Source organism: Seriola lalandi, unplaced genomic scaffold (genome assembly GCF_002814215.2).
Source record: "Seriola lalandi dorsalis isolate HSWRI2012SDOR001 ecotype SW California unplaced genomic scaffold, Sedor1 jcf7180002054945, whole genome shotgun sequence".
Classification (NCBI taxonomy): Eukaryota; Metazoa; Chordata; class Actinopteri; order Carangiformes; family Carangidae; genus Seriola; species Seriola lalandi.
This window is the reverse complement of record NW_019525496.1, coordinates 105,691-121,668: the sequence shown is the minus strand read 5'-3', so window position 1 is coordinate 121,668 and position 15,978 is coordinate 105,691. Positions and strand designations below refer to the sequence as shown.

The 15,978-nt window shown below is 42.5% G+C and overlaps 3 protein-coding genes across 9 annotated transcripts in view; 2 read left to right on the top strand and 1 right to left on the bottom strand.

Annotated features, from left to right (window-relative positions):
* The window catches only part of LOC111645035 (lethal(3)malignant brain tumor-like protein 4), a 14,864-nt gene extending 10,158 nt beyond the window's left edge, over positions 1–4,706 (top strand). For 5 of the 7 annotated variants that reach the window (XM_087170325.1, XM_023394062.2, XM_087170324.1 and 2 more), the window contains 3 exons: positions 1,524–1,687; positions 2,322–2,384; positions 2,479–4,706. In XM_087170325.1, coding sequence (XP_087026451.1) covers positions 1,524–1,687; positions 2,322–2,384; positions 2,479–2,880 — 629 coding nt within the window. In that variant the 3' untranslated portion in view covers positions 2,881–4,706. The remainder of the gene's footprint in view (positions 1–1,523; positions 1,688–2,321; positions 2,385–2,478) is intronic. The other 2 variants (XM_023394063.2, XM_087170323.1) reach the window with 1 other exon arrangement.
* A 1,188-nt stretch (positions 4,707–5,894) lies between these two features.
* LOC111644927 (uncharacterized) lies at positions 5,895–10,652 on the top strand. Its single transcript, XM_023393905.2, has 5 exons — positions 5,895–5,995; positions 6,912–7,095; positions 7,310–7,529; positions 7,773–7,978; positions 8,842–10,652. The coding sequence occupies exons 2-5, from the start codon at positions 6,992–6,994 to the stop codon at positions 9,941–9,943; spliced, it is 1,632 nt and encodes a 543-aa protein (XP_023249673.1). The 5' UTR covers positions 5,895–5,995; positions 6,912–6,991; the 3' UTR covers positions 9,944–10,652.
* A 2,394-nt stretch (positions 10,653–13,046) lies between these two features.
* Positions 13,047–15,978, bottom strand: part of LOC111644957 (piezo-type mechanosensitive ion channel component 2-like) — a 40,092-nt gene continuing 37,160 nt past the window's right edge. The window contains exon 55 of the mRNA XM_023393957.2: positions 13,047–15,873. Coding sequence (XP_023249725.1) covers positions 15,772–15,873 — 102 coding nt within the window. The 3' untranslated portion in view covers positions 13,047–15,771. The remainder of the gene's footprint in view (positions 15,874–15,978) is intronic.

Sequence of the window (15,978 nt, the reverse complement as noted above, 5' to 3'; positions counted from 1 at the left end):
AGCCATCTACTTCCTGTGGTCTGCTGGAGAGGGGGCAGCACTGACAGGGATAGGCAGAGGCTCAACAAACTGATCCGGAAAGCGAGCTCTGTCCTGGGCTGCCCCCCTAGACTCCATTGAGGAAGTAGGTGACAGGAGGATGTTAGCTAAGCTGACATCCATCATGAACAATAACTCTCACCCTCTGCATGACACTGTAGGGTCTCTGAGTAGCTTCTTCAGCAGCAGACTTTTATATCCTCGCTGTAAGAAGGAGAGGTTCCTCAGGTCCTTCATTCCAGCAGCTGTCAGACTCCACAACTCCTGCTCTTCCTGACCATGTGCAAACTTGCACTTTTTCATGTACATATCGTGTGTATTGTGTATATTGTATTTACTAGTGTATATTTGGTATATTTTTGTTGTATATTTCCACAGATGTTTTATTCTATAGATGTTTATTTTCTGCTGTGGTAAATGAATTTCCCAGTTGTGGGATAAATAAAGTTAATGTAATCTAATCTAATCTAATAAACAACGGCATCATAAACATATGCATCATAAGCACTGGCATCATAAACACCTGCATCATAAACACCAGCAGCATAAACACCTGGATCATGAACACCAGGATCATAAACACCTGCATCATAAACACCTGCATCATAAAAATATGCATCATAAACTGAGATTTAGGATTAAAGAAACACAGACCAAATCAGATCCATGAGTTCAGAGACCGAGGACCACAGGGTCTCAGCCTCCCCTCATGATGCTGGTCTGGTCTGAATGGGGTCCAGATGGGGGTCCATATGTTTGTGGTGCTGCTCAGTCACTTATCTGCCATCACATATCCTGAGCTCGGATTCAGCTTCAGCGTTAACCAGAGCTTTCGAGTGAAGCTCACAGATCAGTGTGTCGTGTGTGTGTGTGAGCTCTCACCTGATCAATGAACAGTGTCTGATCACATGTCAGTCACAGGGCGGGTCACCAGTTTAACCTGTGTTTTAACCTGCTTGTAACCATAGCAACACAACTAACCAACCTAACCCCTAGCATGGGTTAAAGTGAGCAGAGGCCTTTAAATGGTCACTTACATGAAAACACAGCCTGTGTAAATTCTGCTGCACCACTGTCTCTCTCAGCCTCCTCCCTCTCCAGCCTCACTGTGTTTCCATAGAAACAGCAGGCAGATGAAGTGGCTGTTTCCATGGAAACAGCTCACCATGGTGACAGCCGTGTTGGTTGTGCTCTCCGTGCTTTATAGTCTAAGGGACTGCAGACTGTCAGCTCCTCCTGTTTCTGATCACGTGACGCCTGTCTCGCTGCTCAGTTGGGTGAGACAGGTCAGTCTACAGAGTGTGTCTGAACCTGTTCTGAACCAGGACTGGACCAGGACTGGACCACAGTCCTCCACAGAGACTCCACCAAGTCCTGGTATCGGTGTGTCTACACTGAGATCAGATCCAGCTCAGACCCTCTCTGTATGATAATGTCTTCTGTCTCTAACCTGTTTCTCTCTGACCTGTCTGTATTTCCGGCAGCAGAGTCCAGCCTGCAGGCTGCCCTCCACCAGTCTGTCTTCCTGTCGGCCATGTCGGCGCAGCCCGGCCGAGACCTGTCGCTCTGCTGGGAGCAACACCGCAAACTGCTGCCGGGGGTCGCAGGGGTACACGCCGAGACTGTCCAACACTGGAGTGTCCAACAGGTCAGTACGATAGGTCAGAGAGAGAGACAGAGGTCAGAGAGAGAGAGAGAGAGGGACAGGTCAGTACGACAAGTCAGAGAGAGAGAGTTAGGTCAGAGAGAGAGAGAGAGACAGGTCAGTACCACAGGTTAGAGATAGAGACAGGTTAGAGAGAGAGGGAGACAGATCAGTACAACAAGTCAGAGAGAGAGAGAGAGTGACAGGTCAGTACCACAGGATAGAGATAGAGACAGGTCAGAGAGAGAGAGAGAGCAGGTCAGTACCACAGGTCAGAGAGAGAGATGGATCAGAGACTAGAGTCTAGTTTCAGGAGGTGATAACAGGATTGTCTCATAAATCTGTTGATGATGATTCTGTGATGTTGTAGACATGGTGGTCATGTTGGTCCATCTTGTCGGCTCCTTGTCAACATCTCATCAATGTCTCATCAACATCTGTTTCATCTTGTTAACATCTTGTCAATGTCTCGTCAACTTCTCTTCAACATCTCCTCAATGTGTCCTCAATGTGTCCTCAATGTCTGTTTCATCTCATTAACATCTCAACAACGCCTCGTCTTGTTGATAAATACATTTTGTCACACTGTCTCTACCTCTGACCTGTCTCTATCGCTGATCTGTCTGTCTCCCTGCAGGTATCAGATTTCATTGAGTCTCTCCCCGGATGTGAGGAACAGGCGAAGCAGTTCAGAGATGAGGTGAAATGACCAATCAGCTGCTGTAGATTTGATGACATCACATTGAACCTGCTGTGATCTGATTGGTTTTTGTTTTTGTCTGCCTGCCTTTTAGCAAATTGATGGGCGAGCCCTCCTCCTTCTCACCCAGCGGGACATTGTGAGGATTATGTCAATCAAACTTGGTCCTGCCCTCAAGATTTACAACTCCATCCTGATGTTCAAACATGCCGAGGACAGTAGCCAATCAGACGCTGAGAATAGGAGCCAATTACATTCTGAGGACAGTAACCAATCACACACTGAGGACAGGAACCAATCAAACCTCGAGGACAGGAGCAAATCGCACGGTGAGGACACACGCCAATCACACGATGAGGACAGGAGCCAATCACACGATGACGATGGAAACCAATCACATGCTGAGGACAAGAGTCAATCACGCGATGAGGATGGGAACCAATCACATGCTGAGGACAGGCATGAGTCACATGCCACTGACACCTGCAGCTCATGACTGAGACAATCCAGAAACACCTACTTGTAAACTCCACCCCCATGTCAGAAGGCCCTCCCCCAATCTAAGGGAATGTTTTCCATCCAATCATTAATCAAATTTAACTTTATGATGTCACAACAATGATCTCAGGTGTGTTTCTGTCTGCATGTAGAAGTCAGTCGTGATGTTCATCATGGAAAAAACATCACTGAGAACACCTGAGCTCCATTTCAGGCTGCATCTCTCAAATGAGGTGGAGCCTGAAATGGAGCTCACCAAACCAGTGGAGCTCACCTGAACTCAACAAAGCAGATGCAGTGTGCAATGGATTCTGGTATGGTGAGGTCTAACAGAGACCTCTGCTGTGATGATGCGTTTGGACTGGACAGGTTGGCCAGGGGGACGTAGGCAGAGCCTGAAATGGGACGTTTCCTTAGTGATGTTAGTACTTACACTGATGATAAACAAACAAAAACAGCTGCACCTGAAAACAAAAAGTTTTTTACAAAGTTGATAAAATGTTATTGAATTTTTTTTAATCTCTTGAATCATCTTTGCTGCGAGCTAATTGGCTGAAATGTTAAACAGCACAGTCCATAAAAATTCATAAAGTTTTAAGATCCAAGCTGCACCTGAAAACAAAAAGTTTTTTACAAAGTTGATAAAATGTTATTGAATTTTTTTTAATCTCTTGAATCATCTTTGCTGCGAGCTAATTGGCTGAAATGTTAAACAGCACAGTCCATAAAAATTCATAAAGTTTTAAGATCCAATTTGTCAGTTTTACATTTTATAAATTCTCACATGACTCTGAGAACTTTATTAATCATTCAGAGAGATGTTTTTCTGTGTTTGTCTTTCTTCAGATGTATTTTTATAAACTTCTTTATATTCACAAGTGACTCTTAATTCCTGTCAATAAAACGACACAAGTACATTAATAAAATGTCAGTGAAAGCAGGACGCATGGACAGATCCACATTCACCAAAGATTCTGCTTGTAATTATGAAAAATTCATAACTGCAAGAGAAGATTTTGTCAAATCAAAGAGGAAGATTTCTTCTCATGATGTGAAAACACTGATAACATTTTGTAATTTCACCATTATGAAAAAGATCTTTGATTCCAAGATTTTCTAACCACAACAAACAAGAAAATTATGAGACATTTTATAACTGTGATGAAAAGTTTTAAAATGACATATTAAAAAAAAAAAGTAAAAGTCTATTAATTTCCATAAAAAGTGTCAATCAAAAGCACAAGAATATTTAATACATAAAACATATAAGTGTCATGAATTCAGATGTGATAATTTCTCTTTGGTGAATATTCTGTGACTATCAAAGTTTGATTTTGTTTTTATGAATTTCTGTGAAATTACCACAGGATGACATCACACTGTGGCTCCGCCCCCACTGAAGTCTTTGAGGATTTAATATTTCAGACCTGCCAGGTGAACGCCCCTTCAGGTTTTAACCATAAACAGTGACGTCATAAGTCCCGCCCCTTCTGCTGTGGTTGTACATTAGTTTTATATTTATAATTTTATTCTTGTGTTCTGAAGAGTATCTATTGTTATCTACTGTATCTATAAAAGTTTATTTTAAAGTTAAATTAAAAATCTATATTTGTAGTGTACTCAGACAGTCTGACAGGAATTGGACACCTCCTCCTCTGGGATGTCACTGCAAGGGGCGGGGCATATGTTTCCCTCAGGTTTCCACGGTAACAGCTGATGAATTTAAGCCTCCAGATCGTTTTAATGTTTTCAACAACCTGCTGATATTTATATGAACTTTGCTTCTGTCAGTGTTTGATGAGATCAATAAAGTTTCTGATCTGATCAGTTATTGGTTATTTTGTTAACCAGGTGAGTCACACAGGTCTTAATTGATTGACTGGCTCCAATAGTTATTTAACATTAGTTATATAACATTTCACAATAATCAACAATCAGCAGTGGTTGAAACCACAAACACAAAACCAACCCCCACGCTCCCACTATACACACACACACACACACACACACCGGCAAACTAAACCAAGTTTAAATATTTGAATATATTTTGATTTCCATTTAAACAATAATTAATAATAGTAATTAATAATACAGTGTATTTGCACCCACTTGAAAAGTCTGTTCACCTGTTTACACCTGTGTGAAAATCCCACAGCTCCAACAACATGAAACCAACAGAAACTGCATCATGTTTCCATTGTCTGAGCTCTGACTTGATATTTAATGACCTCATCATCTTCATCATTTTTTCTTCCTCTGTGTTTCAAAGGCAGCCACTGAAAATCAGCTGTTTCATGTTCACACAGGGGACGGATCAGCTGCTGTTTAAACAGTACTTCAGTGCAACCTGAGCAAAGTAAGTGAAGCTGTGTCAGTGAAATGCACCCTGGGAGATGTAGTTGAGTTTGTATGTGCTCACTCTTTTGTTCTGATGATTGAAGCAGGAAGGTTTTAACCATAAATGACTTTTACAGAGCAATCTCCCTATAATTTACCCATAATTCACAGCAGGTGAGTGTGAGTGAGGATGACGAAGAGTCTCTGATGATGAAGAGTTTCTGATGTTGGACGTATGGGGTCTCAGCAGGGACAAACTTCCTCAGTTTCTACAGACACTAATTGTTCAGATGCTGCTGAGCTGCTCTGCCTCTGTCTCCTAGCAACAGCAACATCCCAGAATCACCATCACTGCTGGTCCAGGATCAGAGGACAGAGGAGGTCTAAGACTGTCTGGACTGGATCACTGTACTGTCAGACAGACAGGTAGACAGTCAGACAGGTTCAGAGAGACAGACAGGAGAATAGTGAGACAGGATCAGACAGACAGGGAGTGTGAGGTGTTTTCAGCAGCGTCAGTGGGAGGGACCTGTCTCTCTCTCTGCCTGTCTGTCCCTCTTGTAGGAGGAGATTCATTTACTCCACATCACTGCAGAAACACAGAGGGGGCGAGAGAGGTTTAAACCGACAAAGGGAGACAGAGAGAGAGAAGGGAGGAGCAGAGGGGGGAGGGGAGGAGATTTAAACATCGGAGCAGCAGGAGGAGGAGGAGGAGGAGGAGGACGTTGAAGATGAGGAGAAAAGACAAGAAACATGAACCGACAGGAGCTCCAACTGTGAGAACAATACCTTCCATTCTGTTGTTCTGTTTTCTATTATGTTCTTTTGTGTTCTACTGTGTTCTCCTCTGCTCTGTTGTGTGTTGTGGTGCCATGGTCTCTGTGTGTGGTGTTATTGATCAGTATTGGTCCGTATTCTGCAGTACTGATCAATTTGCTCTGAACAGGATAACAATACTGACAGATACTGATCAATACTGATGGTTAATGATCAATAGTATTGGCCCATGCTGACATTATTGATGATCAATAATGCCCATGATGGACAGCAGTGATTAGTACTGAAGTGTATTGATTAGTATGAAGCAGTAGTGATTGACTAAGTGAACAGTTTGGTGTTTGAGTATTGATTGTATTGTGTGTATGGATCAATAGATAGCAGTATTGATCAAGGATTGCTCAGTATTCTACATTAGTGATTGATAAACTCTCAGTATTGATCAGTATTGATCAGTGTTTGTCATACTTAGACGGACTGGTGGTATTGAACAGAAATTATCAGTACTGTATTGATGAGTATTGCACAGCGAAGTGATCATTGTATGGATCAGTATTGATCAGTATTGATAGAGGAAGCAGAGATAAGAGTCTGGACAGACAGAACAGACTCAGAGTAGAATCCAGTCAGGCTCTGTGTTGGAACTGCAGTGCATGATGGGGGATGTAGTTCCTGGAATTCTGACTGGAAACACTGAACCAAGACAGAGGTCAGCACTGTCTGTCTGTCAGAGGGGGAGCAGTCCATTGTGGCAGTTCATGTATTATGATGTGATGTTTCAGGACCTGGTTCTTGGGGATATGGATCAAAATCTGACTCCTCCTGTTCCAGAACTTTTGACTTTATCGCAGAGTCTTCATCAGCAGATAATGGGAGTATTGGAAATGTCTGTCTCTCAACCTGTCTCTCTTACAGGAAGTTGGTGTATGAGTCGAGGTGAGGTGGCGTTGGGCTGGGCTTAGCCTGCTGAGCCACAGTGTGATTAGTGGGTGGTGATGATTGCGACTGGCGGCCTCCTGCGAATCAACGCCCGGCGACAAGACTCACTGAGGTCCAAACCTCAGAAACCACACACACACAAGAAGAAGAGCAAGAAGAGGTAACACACACATACACACATGCGCGCATGCACACACACACGCACACACACGCACACACACACGCACACACACACACACACACGCACACGCGCACGCACACGCACACGCACACACACACACACACAAACACACACACACACGCACACCCACACCCACAAAATGTAATGATGTAACATGTCAGTCTGCACTTACATGTTACACCCCCCCCCCCAGAAGGAGTGAGGTGGTGGTGGTCAAGGGGAAGTTGAAGCTGTGCTCAGTCTCAGGTCTCGTGGCTGCGCTCGGTATCCTGGTCCTGCTCGTTGGTGTGGTCATGGCAGCTCTGGGCTACTGGCCTCGAGACGGACTGTTCTTCAGGTCTCAGCCACAGGAGGGCGCCGCGATGGCCTCAGTGTCATCCATCAGCTCCACACCTGCACCTGCTGGCACTCAGGTGAGCTCCAGACACAGACACCTTACAGAACAGAGGACTCAGATCTGTCAGACCATCAGCTGTGTGGCCAATCGGCAGTTAGTTATTTACCTGGGAAGGTGCACATGTAGAGCTCAACACAGCAGAGCAGGGGGGCAGATGAGTGGACCACATAGGTTCATCACAGTGACATCATCATCATCCTCATTGATGGCTGCTTCGCTGAATTCTGAATTTGATTGGTGAATGTCCGTCTGTTTCCAGGGAGGAGAAAGGGGGGAGGAACGCCAAGGAGAAGAAGGAGATGACAGAGGGGGAGGAGACAAAGGAGGAGGAGATGAAGAAGATGGAAGAGACGACAGAGGGGGAGGGGACAAAGGAGGACGTGATGACATGTTTAACCACACAGAAACTCTCAGCGAGACAACCCGACGGCCTTCACGAGGATTTCTGGAGGATTTTCTGGACAGGTAAACTCTGTTACAGTCTCATCTACACGTGACAGTAAATTCAACATGGCTCCTGTAGGAGATTCTACTGGTTCTTTAGGTTCTTGTAACTGAGGGGCCCTGAAGTTCTGAAGTGTCATGAAAGAGGTTGTAGTGGTCTGTATTCCCTTGGTGGGATGCAATCGTCCTTCAGGAGCTCCTGTAGGAGGTTCTACTGGTTCTGTAGGTTCTTGTTGTAATTAAGGTAGTTCTAAATATCCTGTAGGAGATTACCATGATTATTGTGAAGTTCTACTAGCGAGAGAGACATAGTGGTCCTTTAGGTGGTTCTAGTGAGCCTAGGATATCCTTGTGGTCCTTTAGATGGTTCTTGGTGAAAGTGAGGTGGTCTTTTGGAGGTTGTAGTGAGGGTTCCATTAGGCTCTTGTAGCTGAAGTTGTTCTAAAAATCATTCAAGTTCTAGTGCTCCTTTTGGTAGCTCTAGTGCTTTTTGAGAAGTTCTAGTTGTGTTCTTGGTGTGATCCTTAAGGAAGCTGTAGTAAACATCATTCAGCTGGTTTTTAGTGCATTATAGTGGTCCTTTAGGTGGTTCCAGTGGTACATCAAGTGATTCAAGTTGTATTGGCCTCATAGTACATTTGGCAATCCTAGGTTCTTGTGCTAATTGAAATGGTCTGCAGGAAAGTGCTAGTGGCCCTGATGATGTTTTAGTTGTTATGTTGGAGGTTCTAATGGTCTTTAAGAGGTTCTAGTAGTGTTTTGGGAGGTTTTAAAAGACCTATAGGAAGTTCTCATGGTTCTTTAGTAGGTTATAGTGGCAGCAGTTACTTTTTTGTTTGTGTGCACAGATAATCTCTGATTGGCTGTATTAAATGTCTCTGCAGGTATCTGTACTCTGATAGGCTGAAGGTCTTTGGTCCTCTCATCATGGGCATTGGTATCTTCCTGTTCATCTGTGCAAACGCCGTCCTGCATGAAAACCGGGACAAGAAGACGAAGGTCATAAACCTGCGGGACATTTACTCCACTGTCATCGACCTCCACAGCCTCCGCAGACCCAACAGCTCCACCTCCTACTCCGCCCGCCGCTCCTCAACCAATCCACTCAACGGCCTTGTTAACTACATCCAATCAAAGAGCCTGGAGTCTAAACCCAGGGTTTACCCCACCTCCCTGATGAATAGGAGGGAGGGAGGAAGGTGGGAGGAAGGAGGTGGGGTGTTGTCAAGGCAACAGTTGCATGTCAGCAGCAGAGATGAAGGTGGGGGTAGTGATGGAGGAGGAGACACAGTATTCAGTATCTACCAGGAGCATCCAGATGTACCCCCTACCCTTTCCTCCTCCACCTCCCACAGACTGTCCCTCCCCCCGAGCTTCAGCCCACCCCTCCTCTCGACCTGCTGGACCTCCCTGCAGAAGGAGGAACTCAGCTCATTCACCTTACCCCTGCGCCGCCCACGCCCTCCTGCCCCTCGCAGGAGGCACTCAGCTCGAGCTGGAACGGGCCGGAGCTGGAGGGATGGTGGGGGAGGAGAGGTGAAGGGGAGGGTCGGGGGAGGCAGCATACAGGAGGATTCATGTATGCCGTATCCTCTTTGCTTCTCCAACCCGCCCCCACCTAGATCCTTCCAGGAGGTGACATCAAGAGGCTCCCAGGCCCTACTCCTCCTCTCCTCCTCCTCCCTCACCCACTCACACCTGTCTCTCTCCTCCCTGTCTCACCTCCTCTCCTCCTCATCCATGCCACCCCCCCCCTGTAGGAGGCGGAGCCTGCCGACCGGCAGCATCATCACAGGTTACAGTAAACTGACGCACGGAGAGGACGAATCATTTGAGTCGACTGAGATTACGTCATCACATGTGACATCACAGGCCAGCAGGCTGAGGTCAGAGGAAGTGACATCACAGAGGAAGTACTCGAACAGGGAGAAGCTGAGGATTATTTCACAGGTGGATTCTGGTCTAAGGCAGGAGGATGAGGGATGAGGAAGTGGGATAACCAATCAGAACTGTCTCAGTAAGTGACAGCACAACTCACAGGTCATATGACTTTTTAATGACATCAGCGTTACATCACAGATTCACTTTAAACTTGAAGGATGTTCAAAACAGTCACAGATGGTAAAGATCCTTTATTTAGACTGCGCTGATGAAGATGATGATGAAGACAGGGAGATGATGAAGATGATGATGAAAATGCTGCTGGACCATGGACATTACAGGAAGTCGTTGACATGTAGCAATAAGAGTCTTCCAGATGAATGAATGAATAACAGCACAACAGTAATGAACTGATGAATTCTTTTAATTTGCATTAATCAAATGATCACACAGACTAGGAATGTTTTTATATGGAATCATGACATGGATGGGGGGTGGGGGGCGTTAAAAGCAGTCTATAGACTAAAAAACTTAGTAATAAAAAGTCCTCCACTTGACCTTTACCCCCCAAAACAAAACAGTTGTTGAATAGCTGAATTTATCAGTTTATCATTTGTAAATTTCAATGAAATCCTGAAATTACTTTTGGAATTTAACTGTTACTATAATGGGATGGGGGTAGGGGTGGGGGGGCTTCGTCTGAACAGCACAAAAACAAAAACCATCAGACGATTGAAAGACAGAGAGACAGTTTCACTCTGATCTGCTTCCTCTGTTTCATCAGTGAATCCCAATAAAGCACATCCACTTCTGTGTTGTTGTTGCTTCTTTGTCCAGTTTCCTCTGTTGTTGTAGCTTCACTATTTAGCTCAGAACTGATTTGAGAACAGGATCCTGTTCCATTAAGGCAGATAAAGGAAAGGCCTGATTTATTTAAATCTCGCTAATGTAAGTCACAGTTCCGTTACATCACTGTGGCTTATAGATTTCCCTCCTCAGTAACCATGCTAACTGATACAGCTGAACTAGCCTGTTAGCCGTAGCAGGCTGGCCGCAAACAGAATCCCAGAAGACAGTCCAAGAGTGTTTTGCGCTCGCATCACTTTTTTCATGTTCGTGTTCGGAAAAAATTGGGTCGACCCCCCCCCCCCTTTCATGTGCTAATAAGCTAAAATAACAATAATTTTATTTTTTATAATGAATTCTTTAAGGTTAAGGTTAAGGATTCTGTGCACAACCAGCTCTGTTATAACTTAGGTTGTGTTTAACAGTGGGATTGATATACATGGGTCAACCCTGCATTTATATGCAATTATACAGGACAAATTGATATGAATATTTATGTAGATACAGTGTCATATTAATAATGTAGGCTATCAATCATATTTATGAATTTTCTAAAATGAATAATTATCTTAACCTTCAGCCCCAAATCTAAGTGAATGGATGGAATATTAGCATGATCAATCTCCTGACTATTTCCTTGTTACCTATAATGGTTGTTGTATGATCTAAGCTAACATAGACTATTATATAGGCTGCAGTTGGCAGTATACTAGTAATTACATACTTCTTCATTCTGATGGCCACAGTGAGAGAGAGGATGACATGCAGGAAGGACCATGAACCTGTAACATTGCGGTTATGAGTAAACTGATGATGTGTCCTATGACAGGTGAGCTATCAAAGCGCTGTACACTGCCCTCACGTGAAGAAGGTGAGCACAGGTGTATTTTCTCACACAGTTACCGCTTACTGATAAGTATTATACAGGACAGTGACTCTAACACAGAACTGCTCTGTGGCTCTTGTTTTCCTTCTCTCTGTGATGTCATCTTGTTTTCCACGATTGATTATTCTGGACTGCTTGTATAGTCTGTGCGTGCGCATGTTGTGCGAGCCTGAAGTGAAAGTGGACGTTAATTCTGACCAGGCTTTTTCAAGTAAGTGCAGATTACCTGAGCGACAATGATGGCACAGACCCCAGAGGCCTGTACTACAAAGCAAGTTCAATATACCCAGGATAACCTTTAGTTAACAGGCTTGACTGAACCTAACATTGGCCGTCCTGATAACCCGTACTATTAAACTGGTTATCTACTGGCTCAGTTAACCCTGGGTCTACCTGTCCAGGTACGAGCACGTTCATGTGAAAGAGGTGGACTTGTTAATTATAAGCAACATCATCTGAACCATGAATTAAGTTCTTGATATGATATGAGAAGAAACTCTGATACTTGCCGGTAAGTTCTGTTATAGCAACGTCCAACAGTGACATTCAACAAGGTGACATGTAAACAATATGATCACATGACTGGAATAAAAAAATGTATTTCCATGTTTAAATATAATTTATATTAAAGTCAGGCTAAAGATATATTGTAAATAATTGCATGAATTATCATTATGTTTGAGTATTTTCGCTCTTCAGTCTGATGATGAACAAACTTATGAACATGTGATGCAGATATAACAGTTAATGTCAGACTGTTTCTGCTGCAGAGATGAGAGAAAGAAAAGAAGAGAGGATTTGTTGATGTCTGATGAATCAGTCTGACTAAAATGTTCATTTATAATCATGAAATAATTAACAGTGTGAGGCTAATTGTTTTAATCAAAGACATCAGAGGTGTAGTTTTTATTTCCAGTTGTGGTCATAGAGTCTCCTCATGTTGTTCTGAGCTGCAGTGATGAAGAGGAGAATAAAAGCTTCATCACTGTCAGGAATCCTGTCGAATTAAAGAATATTTGATCAATTAAAATAAAGCTATAATACTTATTATACAGGCTATTTAGCCTAATAAACTTTCTGCGCATTGTTTTAGAAGCTTTGTTTTAAAACCAGAGTGGACACATGGAAAGACTCAAACAGGAAAACTATTCCACATTTTTTTATATACAATATCTACTTTTATTATTGATCACTTTATTGTGACTCAGTTTTTCCAGGTATCCTATTGGTCAGTATTGTGGCTGTTGAAAGGTTTTGATCTGATCATTGAAGTTAACCTGCGCCGGAGCAGGTTAAGAGTTCAGCCTAAGTTACCATGGTGATTTACCTTGGTAACAAGTGAACCACCGTTGTAGGACTGAAAACCCAGAGTTAAACCTGAAGTTACCTCGATAACCTCAAATCCTGCTTCGTAGTACAGGCCTCAGGTGTTGTTGTTGTTATTGTGGACCGTCAACAAACAAGCAGCTGACTCAGTCAGGTCAACAGAAGTCTTTTATTTTTACATATTCACTGTTTGTTTCAGATCTTCACAAGAAAACACTGAGTTTACATTTAATGTCAGTCAGAAAACCTTCAAAAACAACTGGGTTCATTGTATTTCCTCTACATCTATGATTTACCTCCAGTTTTCTGTCACCAGAAGGAAATGTGGACTAAGTGTAAGCCCCAGTCCCATGTACAAAACAAATGTCCCAAAGCCCACAATGGAAGCTAATGTTTTGGTGTTGTCAAGGTAACGTGATATAAGTGTTGTCCCATTCCTCTTTACACCACTCTGAGCCCTGCAGCCTCTCACACTCAATAACTCACCAAGTGACGTCAGTGAAGTCTGGGAGGGTTCAGGGTTCAGGGGGGACGTTGGGATTGGGCCTTTGTTGTATGTTATTCCAATGTCAGGTGAAGACTTGAACAGCTGTTTCCACTTATCTTCCTATGATTGGTCATTGTGTCTACACTCGGTTGATTGACAGCTCCCTGTATCCACCTGTAAGGGCATGATGTCTTGCACCTTGATCATTCCTACTGATTCAGTGAGTTACCTCTGCTCATCTCCCACCTGTGCACAGGTCTAATATAGAGCTAACATAGAGCTAACATAGATCTCACGTAGAACTAGAATAGATCTGATGTAAAACTAACATACATCTAATGTAGAACTAACAAAGATCTAAAGTAGGACTAACATAGATCTGATGTAGAACTAACAGACCTAACGTAGAGCTTACATAGAGCTAACATAGATCTAATGTAGAACTAACTCAGATCTAACGTAGAACTAACATCTGATGTAAAAGATCTAATGTAGAACTAACATAGATCTAATGTAGAACTTACATAGATCTAATGTAGGACTAACATAGATCTAATGTAGAACTAACATTGATCTGATGTAGAACTAACATAGATCAGATGTAGCGCTAACATGGATCTCATGTAGAGCTAACATTACATCTAATGTAGAACAGAGATCTGATGTAGAACTAACATAGATCTTATGTAGAACTAACATTAGATCTAATGTAGAACAAACATGGAACTAACATAGATCTGATGTAGAGCTAACACAGATCTGATGTGGAACTAATATAGAGCTAACGTAGAGCTAGCATAGAGCTAACATAGATCTAACGTAGAACATAGATCCAACGTAGAACTAACATAGAACTGATGTAGATCTAATCTAGAACTAACAGATCTAACATAGAACTAACATAGATCTGATGTAGAACTAACATAAATCTAATATAGAACTAACATAAATCTAATGTAGAGCTAACATTACATCTAATGTAGGACAGAGATCTGATGTAGAACTAACATAGATATTATGTAGAACTAACATTAGATCTAATGTAGAACAAACATGGAACTAACATAGATCTGATGTAGAGCTAACACAGATCTGATGTGGAACTAATATAGACCTAACGTAGAGCTAACATAGAGCTAACGTAGAACTAACACAGATCTGATGTAGAACTAACATAGAACTGATGTAGAACTAAAATAGATCTAATGTAGAACTAACATTAGATGTAATGTAGAACAGAGATCTGATGTAGAACTAACATAGGTCTTATGTAGAACAAACATTAGATCTAATGTAGAACAAACATAGATCTGATGTAGAACTAACATAGATCAGATGTAGAGCTAACATAGGTCACATGTAGAGCTAACATAGACCTAACGTGGAACTTACTTAGAACTAACAGATCTGATGTAGAGCTAACATAGATCTGTTGTAGAACTTACATAGAACTAACATAGATCTGATGTAGAGCTAATGTAGATCTAAAATGGAGCTAACATAGAATGGACCCATAGACCTTATGCAGAAATAGGGTTCCCACATCTTCTTAAACATCAAATTCAACATCAAAGGACTTTTCAGACTTTCCAGGCCAAATTCCCTCAAAATCAAGGACCCAACATGATGTAGTTTGAGGTCAAGGTTAATTTTACAATGAGAAGTATTAGGCTATAACGAAGCTTGAGTAACACAACTTTAAAGTACAGGTGATGTTAACACAGACCTAGTCACAGCCAAAATAAACATAGTACTAAGATAAATACTCCTGTAAACATAAATGAAATCAGCTGTGGCACTCTTTGGTTTCTTCTATTGTCAATTCACACGTCACTCCCTCTTTATTGAGTCCCCTAACATCAAGTCATGAAAAAGGTCCTGGAATACACGTTCTTATAACATTAAGTAAATTTAGTCGTAGTCTAGTTTCAGTCCTTCTTTATTTTGCAGGACTTTTTGGTCGAATGTTTTCCAGGACTTTTCCATGACCTCAAAACCACATTATATAATTCCAGGTTTTCCAGGAAGCGACATGTCCCTGCAGTTATTGATGATCAGTAATCAATTCTTAATATTACAATATTCCCATTACACTGTCCACGGAGATCAGTTTGGATTTCATTAGATGGTTGTTGTCAGCCTTAGCTCTGCCTCCCAGCTGCTCCTATTGATCACCTAGCAAACAGGTAATGTTCCACTAATCCATGAATCCTCCACAACCATCGTCACTGATGTCCCTTTGTCCTTTACAATAACGTTTGGAGAATGTCTGGAGAACAATCCCTGAAGGTTCCCTGTGTAACATTTAGAGAACGCTGAAGGAAACACATGCTCTGCTCACTGTCAGGTGTGTGATGTTTCTGATCAGGAATGTGATGATCAATAAGGTCAGCGTCGTGTCCATTTGATCAGAGTCTCTGGTGATCGATACAGGAAGATCAGTTTGGCGTAAAGCTCCTCCTCCAACTCCAGCTCACCTGTCTCTCTCACCTGAAACAGAAATAGGCAATCAAATCACAGAATGCCAGCCAATCAGATTTAAGCATTAAAACTAATCAGATGATCAAAGTATTCCACTAATCTGATCATGAAGGC